This window comes from Pundamilia nyererei, unplaced genomic scaffold (assembly GCF_000239375.1).
Source record: "Pundamilia nyererei isolate P.nyererei 1_Seehausen unplaced genomic scaffold, PunNye1.0 scaffold00070, whole genome shotgun sequence".
Lineage (NCBI taxonomy): Eukaryota > Metazoa > Chordata > Actinopteri > Cichliformes > Cichlidae > Pundamilia > Pundamilia nyererei.
Window position 1 is genome coordinate 1,455,756 of NW_005187471.1, and position 19,055 is coordinate 1,474,810.

Sequence of the window (19,055 nt, forward strand, 5' to 3'; positions counted from 1 at the left end):
AAAGAATAAGACTTTTCCAATACTGATCGGTGTATGATATGCTACACAATACCATATTGCATCTGTGCATGCATTCACCTTCTTCCCCCGGGGTTCATTATAGCAGACTTCCACACATATACAAATGTGCATGTTAGCGCTTGAAATTAAGACATCATTGCCAACAAGTGCATGTCACAATTAGAACACAAAACGTGTCTCAGGGCCAAAAACATAATTTGTATAGATTCAATACAAACCTATAAATCCATCATTTGATGAAAACAGTAGCTTTACTCTCACAATAAAAAGAATGGGAGTAAAATCACAGATCAGAAATTGTTGTTAAATTGAAATCCACAACAAATTTTTACTGCACTTTGAGCCACTCATTGGCTTCAATCACAGAAAATTCAACACTGCAGAAAACCAGAATGACATCGTTTCATTTAACCCTGGCACGTGCAACAACAAAAAACAGGCCGTTCAATTCGTTACGTCTGTGTTTTGTATATCTTTGTCCACATTGATAATTCTTACTGTATTTTCAAACCGGCACTCAGAGCCAAATACACTCGTTGCCCCTGAGCTCTTCATTTCTCTCAGCTGGCACAGATAACAAAACAGTCACCGGTGTAATTCGAATCCAGTAAAAGAAATATGGTCCTTTACCAGGACAATGTGCCTGTGAGGAATTAAATGGAATTTGGTTCAATTCAGTGAACACAAATCAACCCAAGGGGGCAACTGATATGGCAAAAAAGACAAATCATACTTGCCCACCAAAAATACAACTGATGATCAATGTAGTGAGAACTCCTCTCCTTATAAGATGTCGGCTCAGCTTTTTCTGCTTTCATGTAGGTTATTTCCACAAAAACACTTTAGATTTCACAGTGTTCCTTAAAAACTTGACACCCTTTTGACTATTGTGCCTTGTGCACACAAAATTCTCTGCCTCATATACCTTATTAGATGTTTGGATACAAATATTGTTATGTAGCTCCTATAGTAAATCCCCCACAAAAAATAATGTCCTAAATGTACAAGCCATAATGCAATATAAAATAATACTTAAACTGTGTAAAGCCATATCAAAATAAATATTTGTGTGTTCTTTTAGGTATTGAATCCTTCCCAGAAACCATCAAGAACACATTAAATGGTCTTCTTGACATTTTGATCACATCAGGTTCTTTTTCAAAGCAGACCAAGTTGGCACAGTTGTCATGGAAATATGGATGCTGCTTTCTGAGCCCATTAAGCATATCTCGTTCTCGCTTCTCTTGTACCTTTTAAATATAATAGCAAATGCCATACAATTTTATGAACACCAATGACTTGTGAGTTTACGTCCTTACACCACACTAAGCTCCTCTGTCTTAAATGCATCCTCACAAGGGGGGATGTAGATAAAGAGAAGCAGATGAGTTAGGGAAGGGCTTAGCTTTAAAAGAAGAGAGAAATGAATTGTGCAACAGGGGCTGTAACTCAGAATCAAGAAGCTGTTCCCACAATTTTGAGCTGTGGAAACAATGTACAGTAGTCAGAGACAATCAGTCTGTGAATTTTAAAAAAATACCTGCTTGATTTAAATAATTCTGCTAACAAAGCCAAAGTAGGCCAACCTCGAGTGACGTGTTGGACCTTTACAGACATTTAGTCACATTAGATTAGATCTGTGGAGGAGAGCGGATGAGGAAAGACTGGAGGGAGCAGATCTTGGAACAGCAACACAACTATTTCCCCTGTATGTCAGGGCCAGGCCTCCACAACTGCCAGATGTTTACCACCAACCCAGCTGCTTTCTCTCTTGCCTTCTTTCTCCTCATCTCTCCTCCTCAGATTTTTTCTCTCTCTGATTCTCTTTAAACCAAGCCCACCCTGTAATCATGCACACTCACCAAAGGGCTTTGAAGTAAGTGGAATGTGTCCAGCCATATGATAATATGCACTCTATATTCTTATAACAGATAGAAAGTAAAGAAGGGAAAGCAGGAAATGAGATTGTTGGACAGCAGCCAGCTCTTCAGTGTGGTTTTCTAGATGTTAATTATGCCCTTACTCCACTCTTAGATCTTGCACGTGTGTGTGTTTATGTATGCATTTATGGGTGTATGTTGTGTGTACATATGTAGTGTTTGTGTACACATTATCAGAAATGCTGGTCTAAGAGCGGGTAATGGGCTGATAATCGGCGCCTTGGAACAGAGAGGTGCAACATGATGGTGCGTGCATGTGTGTGTGCATGTGAGGTACTTCTTTCCAAAGATGTGAGGATGGAATTTACCTCATGAGTTCAAAAGAGTCAACCCAAGGCTCTCAGCAAACCAGCAAGTGCAGACATGTCTCCCACCTCTCTCTGCCCCCTCCAAACCTTTTTTTCCTCCTTTTTCAGTATGCAGGGCAGCTGGTTGGACCGTTATATGCTAAAATGATTTCTCTGACATGTGTTTGTACCTCCATGACCTAAATTGTGCATTTAATTGGAATACAGTACTGTGCAAAAATCTTGAACTACCTCTGAGCTCTTCATATTTTGCAAGGCGAATGAGTAATAGTTGCAGTGATTTATTAAAAGATGTGCAAAAATACATGGAAATATAGTATACAAGGCAAAAACAGACTTTTTAGACTTCTAATGACCTTTTAAATCAATATTTGATATTGCCACCTTTATTCTTCAGCCAATCGTGTTCCATTGTGTATGCTTTTGCTGCATTGGCCTTTTTGTTTGCGATCATTCTTTTCAGATGGTATTCCATGATCAATCAAAAGCCTCCTGACTTCGTCCATACACACAGATGACAATGTTATGATACTGATTATCATTGCAGTTCTTGTGTAACTTGGCATACCTCAGTCTTTCCCTCCTGCTTCCCGTCCTTAAGAATGACTTCCTGACAGGCAGCCTTCCACTGAGACCATTCCTGATGAGGTTTGAGTGAAGAGTGTGTGGATAAATGGAATGGTGAGATGCATCTCCCAGGTCACGTGTTAGGTGTTTGCTGGATGTTTTTTGTCCTGTTTTTTTAAGGACATGACGTTCATCTCCTTTTGTTTTTCACTTGTCCAGTTTCCTCAATGTTTTAAGGAAACAATGCATGCCATGGTGAGATATAACATTTTTTGGCTAATACCTGTGTGTCAAACTGCGTAATCTTTGGCATTATTTATAATTTCAACTAAAGAAATGCAGCTGGTTCTACAATTGGTTCTTTGCTAACTTCTTATTTGTACACATGACACTGTTTAATCTATGGTTTTTAAATTCACCACATTACATCAGGATATATATGTAATGCAGTGAGAATTTAAATACAAATTTACCAACATGACATGCTAGAAAGAGAAACTAATGTTAAAACAAATTATATCTTTTCTCTTATTTGGACTCTTTTACCATTTTAGGCTTGTTTTGGGGGTCTTTTGGCTTGAAATAGATAGTATTAATATTCTATTTAGTATCTCTGGAGCATCTGGAACAAGAAGCGATTTCAAAGGCTTTCTTTGCCCAAGCTCATCTCTTTGTCTCGCTTTGATAAGATGAATTGCTTCCAGTTGTTTCCTTCCTCTTTTCAGGACTTTCTCAGACAGCTTTATCCAAAGCTTATGTTTCTGGCATCACTGGTATGCATGGAACAAGTACCGCACTCTACATTAATCAAGGCCTTACAGTGCCCATGCACTTCTCGTCGATGAGATCAATTGGTTCCAGTTGTCGCCTCACCATTTTGTGGGTTTCCCAGTCAGCTTTATCCCCACACAGTGTTTAGATGAGATTTGTATTTGTTCCATCTTTGCCAATCATGTCATATGTTCCATCTTAAAGAATACCTTCCAGTCATGACATCACGGTGGGGATTTCACACTGGCTGGGTCACCCCACCATAGAGTGGTGGGCGTTGGCAATCACAGCCATGGAATGTCTGTGACTCAAGAAGGTGGGCCAGCGATCTGGTTGGCTAATTTCTTTGTCCCTGACATTTGTGGAAAACAAGCAGAGTGCCATTTTAAACAATGACCAGTCCACTCTGACCTTCGCTGGGAGGCCAATTGCTCGTGAGCAAATCACAATGTGACACCGTGCCAGCTATTACACCATTGTTCGAACAATCAGTGCATTCAGAACAATAAACCCCCAGAAGAAACGGTGCCTGCAATCACCCTCATTTTGCCAAGAATTACATCCCCACAGAAATATATAACATACGTTTTCTTAAGTGCTATTTACACAAATCAGTTTTATCAAGATGGGTGAAAACAGAGGGGTGGAACTAAAACACTGTAAAAACAGTTTCATCTAAAAGCACAGTTAGCTGAAGCAATTAATTTGTGTGATCATAACTTGTGAAGTAAAACAATATTATAATTAAAAGTTATGGTCCCCACAAGATGAAGCCTCCTGACATTTTCACAAACTTTTAATTAAAAACATTAGAAGAATTGGGTACATGGAATAGTCCAAAAATGTCTTTTCTCGTGTGTTTTAGGCCAGCGGTCTCCAACCTTTTTTGCGCCACGGACCGGTTTATGCCCGACAATATTTTCTTGCACCGACCTTTAAGGTGTCACGGATAAATACAACAAAATAAAACTAGTACCGGTACCAAAAAAAAAGAAGATTTATTCATAACACACGTGAAAAGACCCAGGAAAACCGAGTTAACGATAAAAACGATAACAAAATAACGCTGAAAACCGATAAAAACCCTGAAAACCACACATTTCATACCTGAGCCTCTACTCTCACGGCCCGGTACCAAACGACTCACGGACCGGTATCGGTCCGAGGCCCGGGGGTTGGGGACCGCTGTTTTAGGCAACCTAACTGGGTAGGTAGGATGTCCAGGAGATACAACTCCATCTTTTTCACACAAGGTTGCAATCAGATATCAGTCTGTGTAGTAGGAAGTTGGCAGGGTAAAGACCCTTCAATGTTCAGTGGGATGCATGAAATACTTGCATTCTCAAATGCATCTTCATCTTCAGTCACTTTGCTGATTTGTCCAATATCATGACAACTTGAGAGCCATGGTACAGACCTATATAGCACAAAGGATGACAAAATAACCTTGCTGACCTCATTTTTCAACAGTGCCATCAAACATGCTAAGGAGCTGGTTACCATTGTAACTCAAACACTGCGATTGGCATCACTGTAGAAACTATAGTTTATTAAATTTTTAATTGATGAAAATATAACTGTCAAAATGGCATTCAAGGGGTTCAAAGCCTATGTCATTTATATATGTCATTTTCCATCCATCTTTGTAACCACTTATCCAGTTCAGTGTTGCTGGGGGCCACCATAGCGCCAACATAGAGAGAGACCCATATTCTTTTCATACTCATTTGCACACCCATATTCATCTAATACACTGTAAACAATGCAATACCTACACACGTGCTACTGTAAAATAGCAAATGAGAAAGTTCACAGGTTAGAGTCAAATGTCAATCATATATATTCCACCCCGTAATATTCTTTATATTTTTAGTTGAGCGATTTGTATATATTAATGCCATTTCTTAAATTTGTAAACTCTGTAACATATTGTATTATTTAAATAGTTTAATCTGTTACTGTCTTGGAGTAACTGTAAGTCACATAATTTCCTAAGGAATTAATAAAGTATTCTAATTTTGATTCATGGAATGCATTTCTTACCATTGTTCTATTGTATAAAATTAGGTATTGCTTACAGTATTTTAGACACATTTGAGCCAATGCAACACTCGCTGAGAGCAGAAACAATGACACTGTAAGCTCAATGGAGATTGTCTTTGCTATTACAGATTAAAAAAAGGTTTTGTAGCTCATTGGCTTACTTGTCACCTGTATAATCATGCCTCTAAGCTGGGGCAGCCATATAGGGTCAAATGTTATTTGTTAAAAATAACTACAACAGATGAAATTAAACAACAACATGAAAAATCTTAAGCTTTAAGAATGAAAATAGCCAGTATCCAAGACGGGCTATTGAGCACCAGTGCATGCAAACACGTCAAGAGCACAAAGCGTGTGTACACAGGAGGGAATAACGATGTCTGAATGTGACACGTGTGTCATGGAATAAGACCATAAAGAGCAAAGAGGAAATATTTTTTTAAACATCTTTATTTAAACTTTTAAACTTAAAATGAAAGCAACAAATAACAGGAGACAGGACAGAAAAAAGAAAGAAAGATTGAAAGACTAAAAGAAAGAATTGATGGATGTAAAGAGGGAAAACCATGCCAATACAATAACCACCAGACTTTGCATCACATCTCAGCCTACTCAAGTTTTCTGTGCACAGATCAAAAATAAACTCTTTTCTCTACCTTTAAAAGTAAAGTAAAACTCCTGCATGGCTTTGCTCCTTGCCTGATGCTTGGAGCGTGAGCACCAGGATACTTTGCATAGAACCAAAAAGTCGTCGTCCAGACTTGATGTCTCATCACCATAATTAGTTCTTTCTTGTATACCGTATAGGCGAAGAAATCTCTTTAAGAGTGAATGAATGTGATCACAGCAGTGAAAAATCTGTCTCAACAGTTTCTATATTAGATGATGTCTTGTATCTACAAATTTTGTGATTGTCAGGTTGGGTAGAAAAGAGGATTTCACCCACTTCTGCCGATAAAATCCACTGCACGTCTAACACAAGCATACACACAGCTAACATAATTTACCCCCCATCCCAAAGCCACACAGTGGCACAGTAATACAAACCATCATATTACAGTTGTTATGTCCATAATGGCTCATTATTACTGTTAATAATATTATAATATCGCTTATTACAAAGCTAGAGAGATTTACAACAAATATAAAGCAGAAGTGGGGTGATCAAGGTCCTTAAAACCTTGCAGCATCCGCAAGCTGTCTTTTTTACCCTTCAACTGCAACTATACTATGGTGAGTCTGTACAGCAAATGCCAGAAAAGGATGTATATATATATCGGTGAATTTAAAGCCACTGAGGACTACTACTAATTACAGAGTTATACAAGGGCACACACATCCACCGATCCTGGAGCACAATCCCCATGGCAACAAAACGGCTTGAAACAGAGCTACACAACACAGGCTCCTAAAGCACACTCTTCTATCAGTGCAAACACACTCCTAGCTATTACAGTAAATAAAGGAGTTAAAGGGTTCACAGACCAAACTCACATAGTGGCATCTAACCATAAACATTGATTGGGTTGTACTATAACAACTGGTTTTAAGAGATTTTAAGAAAAATGTGCCTGAAAAAGAAAAAAAAAAGGCTTCATATCAGTACAGAATCTATACAGCAATTGAGCAGTGACACATCTATGCATCTTAGTCTCTATAAAGCACAAACTGTAGTGTCAGGACAATGTACACTACAGAGAGTTCTACTGGAAACTCTTCAGCATGTCTTCTGTTGTTTGAATAACAGGGACACGTGTTCAGAGAATCATTTTTTCTAAAAGCCACAAACACTGTAGTGAAGTGCTGTTTGAAATCTCAAACGTATCTACGTAATGGTTTGCCGGCATGATACCACTACATATGTGAGTTTAAAATTTGCTTTAGGCAACCTATTTATTAAAAGGCATCTTTAGTGGTGTGTTTTTGTGTGTTACAGGTAGAGTGGACTTCAGAAACGCTGATAAACAAATGATCAATAGTGATGAGATGTAAACAGGTATGTAAAAAGGGGATAATTTTGCAGAGACTAAACGACAGTAACAGTTCACATGAATTAGAAGGCAGTGCACAAATTCAAAAAAGGATGTGAGAGAATAAACGGAGAAGATAACTCTGATGATGAAAAGACAGAATGACTTTTCCCAGTTCTCTCTTTTTAACTTAAAACAATAAAGCTCAGCTTTCTGTGTAATGTACTGTATCGGTGCGTCTGTCTTGGATGTGCGCTGAGCTTACTCAAGCCCAATGTTTTTGTTCTACACTTCTGCTTGTCAAATTGAAAATTCCATAAAAAAATAAAGGTTTAACAAAGAAAAGAAAAGAAAAGGATGTGGGAAAACATACAGTGAGATGTTGCATGAGACTGGCAGGAACAACTTACAAATCGTAGGCACATCTATTGTTTCATTACAAATGTTACAGGTGGAAATGTTTGGGCAACTCTACCGGAGAGTTTGATATGACTGGCATTGTGCATCACTTGATGTGCATATCCCATATCTTTCACCATTATCTGATTGAGAATTAATACATTGAAATTGTAGAGCTTGAAAATAACTGTCCATGACTCCGGAGAGCGTCCAGAGGTGGAGCGCTGATAGTGCTGCAACAATAAAGAACAGCTCAGGCTGTGCGGTGAACTAAACTCCTTCACAGAAATGACAGCCAGCCATCAAGCACTGTGCAGGCCACGGATGGCATGCAGTACCACATACTGGCCACTAAGTGGAGGTGCTGATATAACCGCTCAAGCTGTTCTATGACCTCTAATTAAAGGGACTAACAGCTTCCTTTACGAGAAACATGGTGACAAGATGCTCACACAGCAGGTTTCTCAAGGCAGTGTGTGTCATATTTTTAAGCAGTGGACTGTTGCTCTTCAATGGCAGTGTCTATTCATTGTCATTATTTTTTCTACCTGCCAGTTTCTCCCACTAGATGCCTACTTGTGTGCATGGCAGGCTTCCTGTCAGTCTAACTTGAGCTTAGCAAAATTCTTAAAAAGATTGTCCTTTGGCAGGATTGTCAGTAGAGAATTCACAATAATTACATTATTTTACAGTTAAGTGTTTTTCTTTGAGTCCTTCTTGAGCTTATCAAACTTCTGTCTTTGGCTTCTGTGGAGCAAAAAGCTGGAGGCAGGGACATTCTTTTTTGTGTGAATACAGATGCATTATTGCACCAGACACCAGAACAATACTGGTTTATGGCCATACTCACACACACATACAATACAATAACTCCACAGAGAAATCATGAGACAGGAGCCAGAATTCCTTTCTCTGTCTTTCCATCCATGTATGGATGCATATATCCAGAGTGGCTCTCCATCACCTTGCTGCTTTCTGTTTACCAGAAAGAGAAGCCCAAGAATTCCAGGTTTTATGCAGACAGGTCTGATATGACCAGTTTTTCCATTTTCCCAATTTCTCCAGGAACTTGAAGCTCCTCAGATTCATAGTCATCATCAAATGACCTGGGAACACAACAGAGAGAACCGATATACACCTTTATTCTTAATAAAAATGATAAACTTTTAGTTAATAACGTGAATGAGTGTGAACGTGTCTACGCCTTACCCCTCGTGCAGCTGTTCATTTGCAGTCTCCTCTGCCACTAGTATCTCATACTCCTCTGAGGCATATTTATCCCAGTCAGATGGTTCTGGACCTTCACTATCAATGTCCTGGAGCGCCACAAACACAATACATATTGGTGTTTTATAGCTTTAGATAAAATACATAAAACTAAAAAAAAAAAAAAAAATAAGAAGAAGCGAAGAAGCTATATGGCACTAGAAAAAAATCCAGCCAGATTATACACTGTGGGGAGTCACAATTTCGAATCACTAATAACCTAACATGCATGTCTTCGAGTGGATCATCACAATATCAAGAAGATCCACAGTTATAGTTAAATATTATAAATACATTTTTTTAAGATTTGCACCTTTTGCACAGCAAATGGGTCTCTCTGTTCATGGTCCAGGTACTTCTCCAGGTTGAAGAAAGTGTCAAAGAATATGTGAGCCATCCGGCAGTGTTTCAAGTCACTCAGAGTTATCTTACCTAAAGGAAATAAAACAAACACAAATGCAGGTGTAATGTCTCAAAAGCACAATGGGTTGTGTTTGGCCGTCTACTGATTAAAACGTAATTGTGAAATACGAAGAAAAAAAAAAGACTAAGGACAAGAAAGTTTGAGCACTAACCTGGGTTCTCAGGTTTGACCAGGTCGAGCATCTGGCAGAGCAAATCCTGAAAGGGTAGAGGCTCGATGCCCATTCTTTCCATCCTCTCACACTGTTCTTCATAAAAATACTCCAACTCAAACATGGAAAGGACACCATCACCATCCACGTCCATGCAGCGGAACCAGTACTCTATACTGGAAAGACGGGTAACAAATGTGTTACGCACAGACTCAGATTACTTGTTGCATACCTGCAGTGTACTAATCTAAACAATCACACACATATCGGAACAACTTTTGAAATACCTGGTGGGATTTTTTTTGTCTTCCTCAGATATCAGAAACCAGACAAACTCAGCGTAGCTCATCCTGCCTTCTCTCTGCACAGCGTTACCCCTGGAAAGAAAAGAGGCAGAACCATTTAGATGCTCTACAGTTATTACAGTAAAGTAATTGGCTACGTATGCTTGTTCACGTGTGGGTTTTACTCACCGAGTAACAGCCCCTGAAAATAATCTCTCAATGATTCTGTTTGAGGATGCTGTTAAAATGGGAGAATAAAAAGACGAAGTAAATACACAGAAACAAGATGACACTATTTGTAAATCAGTGAAAGCACATTAAAATCAAACACTTAAGTACTGATTCAGACAATTAGATTTTTGGCTCAGTGCTCATATAAAGGATTAGAAAAACCCCAATTGAACTGCTATGGAGCTCTTTCAGCTGGGGGAAGTAAATCCTTAACTGAGATTTGTTTTCTTACCGTGGTTGTTGTATCTCCCCAGATCTTTGGGGTCAATGTACAGATCATGATCAGTGTCCAGCTCCCAAAACTTGCAGTAGATGACGTAAAAGTGTTCGTAGGAGAAGTAGTCAGTGATCTGGTTGATGTCGTCCTCTTCTTCCAGCAGGGCCAGAGTTTGAAGGAAATTACTCCGGCGTAGCTCCATCATTGTGATACGACCTTTCCATGACCGGTTCACTACATAGTATATCCGCTGGATCACCTGTGATGACATTATAGTAGAATAGCGACAAAGACAATTCTATTATATAATAGTTTTCATAAAATGCGCTACTAAAACGAAAGTAAAGCCTCATGATTAATGTGAAAACTTTTCATGATTAATCCTATAATTCAATATCTTCCAAATAACAAGACCTCACTATATTTCTAAAGGAGGTGAGTTTATTAAATTATGAGAGACATCTTTCATAATTTCTGAAATTTTTACATTAACTTTTAACCAAAAAATGATTAATATATCCTTAACAGTGGAGTAGAGAATTATTAATTCTTGATAAGGCTTTTAACAGAATTATTAATAAACCTATTTAGTAATTACAATCGCCTTTGCTGTCTTCAATTAATCATAGAAACTTAATTTGTCCAATTTAATTTATGTATTTGACATCTGGTGGTTTTTGTATTGGTGATTCTAAAAAGTTAAAATCAAGGCAAGGTCTAAAACTGAAACTGTCAAACTAAAAATAAAACTGATGACATTTTCACGAGGTCTGTACAAGCCCCATCATCCAGATATATAAAAAATATTCCTCATCTAGCCAAGAGGAAGACCCACAACACTGGATTATCATCCATTTTCTGGTACATGGACCTCCATGGGTTACTAGCGTCTCATACAGTAGCACGTCAGTTGGTCTAAACTGAATAGGAAGTGTCATAAAATGGGAATGCAGATGGTGTCTCTATGGAAAGGGATGGTAGGGAATGCATCAGTGTTTCCGTGAAGTCACCGTAGGCTGACGCACCGGTGCAGTGAAATCTCAGTACTTTAAAAAAGCAAACCCTCAGCTTGCACAGCTGTCCCCGTCTACATTCAAAGACTCACATGCTCTACTGTTAATATTCCACAGCTGAGGCACACAGAAGCTGTTTTACTGACAACTTAAGAGGAGATTATGGATACTGCTCTATAGTGAGAGTAGGAAGCAGGTGGAAGAGAGTGTGGAGAGGTGGAGGTATGTTCTAGAGATAAGAGAAATGAAAGCCAGTAGAAGCAAGACAGAAGAGGGAGGCAGGTGGAACAGTGAACCTGCAAGGAGCAGAGATAGTGAAGACAGATGAGTTCAAATACCAGGGCTCAAATACCTAAGATTTTGGCTGAGAGTCACCAGAATGGATAAGACTATAATGCTAATCAGATTGAGTGGTTAAGAGACAAAGTTAGACAGACAAGGCTGATATGGTCGGGACATGTACAGAGGAGGGTGAGTGGATATATTAGTCAAAGGATGTTGAAGATGAGACAAAAACCACAGAAAAGATCAAGGTCATGCAGAGGGTTGACATAATGGAGGAAGATGCTAAGGCTAGTGTGAGTTGGAGGCAAATGTCCACTGTGGCAACCCCTATATGGGCTGCTCAGAGGCATAAGAATAAGGAAAAGGAGCAGGTGAAGGAAGAATATATGATTTGTTGGGGTTTTTTTGTATTCTATAACCTCATCAAGTGATTTCTTTTGGATAATTGGATCATTTTTAGACCAAATGGTAGTTATGGAAAAATATTATTTTATTTGGGGCATGTTTTAGCTTTTATTTGGCATGAAAGAGGAGGCTAGATAGTAAGGTGGGAAGAATAGTATTCACAGCAGAGTCTGGCACAGACGTGAATTCAGGCTGCTGCAGGAAGGACTTTAGCCTTCAGTATAAGGGTCATTATAACTCAATCAGGTGAACTATAATGGCACCCCTAGGACAGAATATTAAAGTGTCATTAAACAGAAAAGATCTTGAGAGAGTTAATTGCTGTTCACTGTTACAGTCACGTTTTAAATGTTTCTGTTATTCACTGGTAATGTGCTTGTACTTTTGAAGTTTTCTCATCTTGAAGCCAGTTAATCTAGTTTCCATTACTTGCCTTTGGTCATGAGCTTTGGACATTTATTGAACAAACAAGGTCATTGATACATGTGGCCATAAAGAGCTCCCTCATTACTGTGGTGCTTAGTCTAGAACTGCTATTCCTTTTCAGTTAACAGAGCTTGTGAGATTCGCTAAAACACAATCTTACAAATAAATATATTTTTTAAAAAACACAGCTGATCTCATTGGTTTTTGCCATTTACCGTTGTTATGTAGCGTGAATGGAATTCAGGTGCATCCTTCAGAAACGTGAGCCCAGGATGTGTATCTACAATGTCCTAATAAGGCAAACAGGAAAAAATTAGTATATAGAGTTGTCATAAAAATATAGTGTAGCACAGAAATAACAGAGTTGCTTATTTCATTTATATTGGTACGATATTTACCTGCAGTAGAGGAATAAAGTCTTCCTGCTCCAAGTAGTTACAGCCAGGTTTAGCCAGCAAGTAAACAAACTTTGAGGCATCGTCATGGCAACTGTGCAACAACCTGCAAGAAAGGAGAGGAGAGACGTATGATATCAAAGCCCAGTTGCATCTGTTTTATTCTATTTGTAAGGCTTTAAAGAACATGCGCGTGTCTTACTTCCTCCAAGTTGCAATGAACGAGTGAACAGACACAAAGCCTGTCCTCTCACCACCTGCTGCGTAGAACATGGGTGCTTTCCAGTAAAGTGGACACCCGCATGCCTGAATGGAAACACAACAACTGCCTGTATGACCTTACTCTGAACAACATGTTTGTTTCCTAGAGTTGCATTGCTTAGAAAGAGCACTGTTTTAACAAGGCCACTACATACAGTGATTTCTCAGGAAAAACAAAAGCCTTCTGGGAAATGTAAAGAAGTCTCAAGTCTCAATATGGACGTTGGCATTTCAACTGCCTTACTGGAATTAAATGTAGATGCTTGCCTTTGTCTTAATAAAGTTTGTTCTATTCTGAAAAACAGGTTGGGGGAAAGGTGTGATTTTACCTTCGCGACCTTGCCCATTTCATAAATATCAGCCTTCTCCTCCTCAAACTCGGTGAAGACTGTCTCAATGGCAGCAATTTCTGCATCGTGGTTGGCAGCCGGGCCCAGGGCAGGAAGCCCACGAGGGTAGTAGAACCTGGGAATGTTAATGGCAGGAGGAGGAGGGGTGACTATCACCGGAGCTGGAGGAGGGCTGGGTGAGCGTGGCGTGGGGGCTGGTGTGGCTGTGGTTGCAACTGGAGCGGGAGGAGGCGTTCCGGGTTTCTTTTCTGGTTTCGACTGGATCTGAAAAGAGAGAAGGGGGATCATGTGTGGGAAAGGACAAGCATGGATGGGTGTTAATTAGCTGTTTGTGGTCCTAACTTTAAACATCATATTTCAGCTTTTTTTGAGACAATGCTCCAATGACTGAAACACTGCAGTCTTGGTGGCTTACTGATTCAAACTACCTGCCTTAGTCTAGATGTAAAACGTACCTTGCTTCCTTAACTTTGTACGCATTTTAATGAAAAGCACAAATAAGAATGAAGAATTTAATCACTGTCATAGATAACTTTCCCCAGAGCTGTAGATAAGATACAACTTCACTGTAGTATGATAGAGAACCTACGTAAAAGGTTGAACTGGAAACTCAAAGTGACTCATAAACAACACACAAGAGACTATTTTTTCCTGCCATTATGTTAGTCACAGATGAGTAAAAAGCGGTCACAAGTGCACTTTTATTTTAACCTTTGGCAAGAAAAGTTCCAGGTGGCAGAAGACACATCCATACAGTCAGTCCTCAGAAAAATCTCCGAAAAAAATGTATTACCAAATAACTTACATGGTCAAATTTACCCCAAGACCCCAATATTAGACTACATCCTAAATGTGATACGCAACCAATTTTCCAGAGCTACTTATTAAAATATGAAGACCAAAACTGGAGCTTAATCAACACTGCATCTTAAATCAAAAGTCATTGTGTTCCCATAGGGACTTCCTGGTCTCTTCTCTTGGGCCTTCATACTCTGTGTATTGAGCAGGACAGCTGTAGCAGTCTTCTCCTTCACACCGTTCATTCTGTCACTCTATTCCTGCACCTCCTGGCCTATTAATACCCAGCTGGTATCTGCCTCAGAATAGTTTGTCTTCCCTGGCATGTCACTCTGTGTGTGTTAGAGAACCAGATGCATCTAATGTATGTGTGTGTACACAGATATACATTTGCATCTGCACATCTTTATGCGCTTATAATTATTATTGCATGCACACTTGCACCCTGCCTGTCTTGCTTGTTGAACTGACTGACCTGTTGTTGCTGGAAAGACTTGATTCTTTTCTTGAACCGTGAGGGGAGGACAAAGTCACACCCCTTGGCCAGAAAGGCCAGCTCCCCCCTGAGGTCAGGGTCCCTCCGTAACGATGCCTCCTTGATCATCATGGTGGAGGCATGAGGCTCACAACACCCCACCAGACACGGACACTGATGTGGCTAACGACAGGGCGACTACAGATTCACCAGCTTGCCCAGCAAGTGATAAGAAAAGGGATTGACTATGATAGGTTTACCCAACAGCTCAGATATCCAGGAGCCAAAACTGGAAAACCACTTCAGGAAAACAAAGAATATCCAGCACGTGTGGCATTTCATGCAAAGTGTCCCTTAGGAATTATTTGCACTCAAAATCGGTCTCCTTCAAACTTCACATTTATACTCATGCTCCCAACACTTTGTCCTGTGGGGCAGTAATCCAGCAGTGTTTCTATGTAAAAAGATGATCCTTAGAAGTCCTGTGCTACAGTGCAGGACGGGAGGCAAAAACATGGTACCGGGCTGTTTTATGGCCCAATGCAATCCCAAATCGTAGCTTCTTTCTGGGGAAGAAACATTGTGGTGTCCCCCTGTCAGCTCTGAATGTATGTATTTGATGTAGCCTCACTGGTGCCTGCTGTTCCAAGCTGGGCTCTGACAAACTGCACTGAGAAACATGAGCCATGCCTGGCAAAGCACACACATATAACAAACCGGCTGTCCTGAGCATTAGGGTGGTGGGAGGCGGGGAAGTGCAACCATGTCGCATATCTTGGCGTAGTGCTTTGCAGGATATGAGCCCTCCTCTGTTCCTGCCTCCTCCTGCCGACTAAAGTTAGCCAGTGGGAAGTTACAACTCAAAGTGACTGTGATTGAAATAATTTTACTGCAGACAGGAAGCTTAAGTTGGTGCTTCAGGGTGAGTGGGTTGGACAAGCAAGCTGAAATATTTTCATAGCGGTAATTTGGGAGGCAGTGTTGAATCAGCGGGCGAGATACCTGTCGTTATATCTGTTGACAGAATTTCCACTGGGCTAGCTCAAAGACTCAAAGCAGCATTCCCTTTTGAACATAATGAAAATCCACAAGTGTCACCCTGCTTCAGAGCCAGTCGGTGTGTTTTTTTTTTTTAAATAAAAAGAGTTTATCATCATCATCATCAACTTTATTTATAAAGCACTTTAAAACAACCACAGCTGACACAAAGTGCTGTACATTGGAACTGTAAAATAAAATTACATGAGATATAAATAAAAACCAAATAAAAGAAGAGTGAAATCATTAATTAAATAACTACTTCAATTAAAAGAGAAACTAAGTCTCACTGAGGTTAAAAGCCAAGGAATAAAAGTGGGTTTTAAGACGTGATTTAAAAGTGGACAGTGAAGGGGCCTCTCTAACATGCATGGGCAAATTATTCCATAATTTTGGAGCCACAATAGAGAAGGCCCTGTCCCCTCTGAGCTTCCTCCTGGATCTCGGTACCTCCAGGAGCAGCTGGTCAGCTGACCTGAGAGACCGACAGGGTGTGTGGGGATGAAGAAGCTCAGAGAGGTAAGGCGGGGCAAGACTGTGAAGGCATTTAAAAACAAACATAAGAATTTAAAAATTAACTCTAAAAGACACAGGCAGCCAGTGCAGAGAGGCTAGCACGGGGGTTATATGCTCTCTTTTTCGAGTTCCTGTTAGGAGTCGTGCAGCCACATTTTGAACCAGCTGCAGACGTGAGAGCAATGACTGACTGACCCCCACATAAAGTGAGTTACAGTAGTCCAGGCGGGAAGAAATAAAAGCATGGATCACTGTTTCAAGGTGCTGCCTCGAAAGAAAAGATTTTACTCTTGCCAGTCGCCTTAAATGATAAAAACTGGACTTCACCACTGCTCTGATTTGGTTGTCCAATTTAAAAATCACTGTCCAACTTAAAACCAAGGTCAGTAACAACAGATTTAAAATAGAATTCCAGGGATCCTAAAACAACAGAGGAGGACTCAGAGGTACCACTGGGTCCAAACACCAACACTTCTGTTTACTTTTCATTAAAATTTAAAAAGTTTAGAGCCAACCAAGCTATAATGTCATCTAGACATGTCAAGAGAGGTTTTATGGAGATGCCATCCTTGTGTTTTAGTGGCAAATAAATTTGGCAGTCATCGGCATAACAATGAAATGAGATCCCATGCCTTCTAAGGATAGAACCCAGAGGCAATAGATACAGTGAAAAGAGCAGTGGCCCTAAAATTGAGCCCTGTGGGACGCCGCATGACAGAGGAGCAGGAGACGATTCGTAACCGAGAAGGCTGACAGAGAAAGTTCTATCTGACAAATAAGACCTAAACCAATTAAGTGCAGTGCCACAAATACCCACTACATCATGTAATCGAGAAATTAGAATATTGTGGTCTACAGTGTCAAAGGCAGCAGTTAGGTCAAGCAAGACAAGAACAACATGGTTACCAGAATCACATGCCAGAAGGATGTCATTAAAAACCCTTAATAATGCAGATTCTGTGCTGTGAAGGGTTTTAAAACCTGATTGAAAAACCTCAAAGATTCCATTTTCATCTAGAAAATCTTTCAGTTAACTAAAAACAATTTTCTCTAAAACCTTGGAGACTAAAGGCAGCTTGGAAATAGGCCTATAGTTCGCTAAAACTGTGATCAAGGCCAGGTTTCTTAAGCAGTGGCTGTACTACTGCATGTTTTAAATTTGCAGGAACCATACCAGAAGACAGACTGCTGTTAATAATGTCAAGGACATACTGTTGTATACTAGAAAAAATTTCTTTAAAGAATTGTGGAGGGACAGGATCCCATGGGGAACCTGTGGGCTTAATATGGTGAACCACATCCTCTAAAGTGGAGAGCGTCACAAGCTCAAACTGAGTGAAAACAGCAGCGCAAGGGACAGAGACAGAGGGGTCAGAGTCAGGAGCTGTGATAAGAGCCCTGGTGGTGACAACCTTTTCAATAAAAAAAGTTCAGAAAATCATTGCAAATCTCAGGAGAAACTTCCAAACAGGCATTCAAAAGAGTATTAAGAACAGTGTCAATGGTCCTAAATAACACACGTGGGTTATGACAGTTGGAAGAAATAATATTTGCAAAATATTCCCTTTTTGCCTCTTTAACAGTGTTCTGGTAGCGATGCCAGCAGTCTTTTAGAATTTGAAATGATACATGCAGTTTATCCTTTTTCCACCTCCGACATTCCCTCTTAACAGCACGACTGCTCTGAGTTTAAATCATTCATCCAGCCCTTTGTCAGTAAAACAAAATCACAAATCCAAAGCAACTACTGACAATCTTCCATAATACAAGGTGATGTGGTTATCCCGCTAAGTTTCTCAAACAAAATCATCAGCTTACTGTCACATGAAAGAAAGAACAAACAGCAGCTCCTCTTAAGAACTGAGAGGATGAAAAAGGAACCGTTCGGCATTTTTACTCGACTTACAGATTCTCAGAATAGATGAATTATTAATATTAAAAAAACAAAACAGTAAATCCTTACATTTGAGAAGTAGTAAAAACAAGGAACCAAGATTTCAGTTATCAAATTTTATTAAAGTAATCACCTCTGCATCTAGTCTTCTGCAATCAATAATGCAGAAGTAGCAGTTGAATTTTTGGAAGTAATAGATTTACTGCTGTCTGTTTCTATGCTCTTTAATGTATGGACACCAACGGTTAGTAGCAATATCCAAATGTGAAATATCAAACCACATTACTGCTCCTGAATGGCGATTGAATAGATACATGGACAGTACAGACAAATTTCCTCAGATGGTAATAGCTAATTAACAGTGAGAATAAATAGAGCATAAACTGTCAGCAGTGTGTCCTCGAATGCTCCCTGAAAGGCTGAGCTAAAACCCTTTCGATGCCAAGCAACACCAATCTGAAGCCGAACACAGAGGGGATCCCTCAGGATGTACAGGGTGACCCATTTTAAATCTGTCCAGCTCAAATACCTAGAAGTCTAGGACAGTACACAAGATATCTGCACATACTGTACTTGATGCATCATGACTGCCACTAACAACTTTATT

The 19,055-nt window shown here is 39.7% G+C and overlaps 1 protein-coding gene across 2 annotated transcripts in view; it reads right to left on the reverse strand.

The window, feature by feature from the left end:
- Window positions 1-7,513: 7,513 nt before the first annotated feature.
- Window positions 7,514-19,055, reverse strand: part of ppp2r3a (protein phosphatase 2, regulatory subunit B'', alpha) — a 29,130-nt gene continuing 17,588 nt past the window's right edge. The window contains exons 1-12 of one of the 2 annotated variants that reach the window (XM_005736614.2): window positions 15,001-15,810; window positions 13,707-13,991; window positions 13,319-13,422; window positions 13,120-13,222; window positions 12,937-13,011; window positions 10,608-10,851; window positions 10,334-10,382; window positions 10,148-10,237; window positions 9,861-10,036; window positions 9,599-9,717; window positions 9,229-9,335; window positions 7,514-9,125 (exon numbers count right to left, since the gene is read on the reverse strand). In XM_005736614.2, coding sequence (XP_005736671.1) covers window positions 9,032-9,125; window positions 9,229-9,335; window positions 9,599-9,717; window positions 9,861-10,036; window positions 10,148-10,237; window positions 10,334-10,382; window positions 10,608-10,851; window positions 12,937-13,011; window positions 13,120-13,222; window positions 13,319-13,422; window positions 13,707-13,991; window positions 15,001-15,132 — 1,578 coding nt within the window. In that variant the 5' untranslated portion in view covers window positions 15,133-15,810 and the 3' untranslated portion in view covers window positions 7,514-9,031. Of the gene's footprint in view, window positions 9,126-9,228; window positions 9,336-9,598; window positions 9,718-9,860; window positions 10,037-10,147; window positions 10,238-10,333; window positions 10,383-10,607; window positions 10,852-12,936; window positions 13,012-13,119; window positions 13,223-13,318; window positions 13,423-13,706; window positions 13,992-15,000; window positions 15,811-19,055 lie in introns of those variants that run through there. The other variant, XM_005736613.1, reaches the window with a different exon arrangement.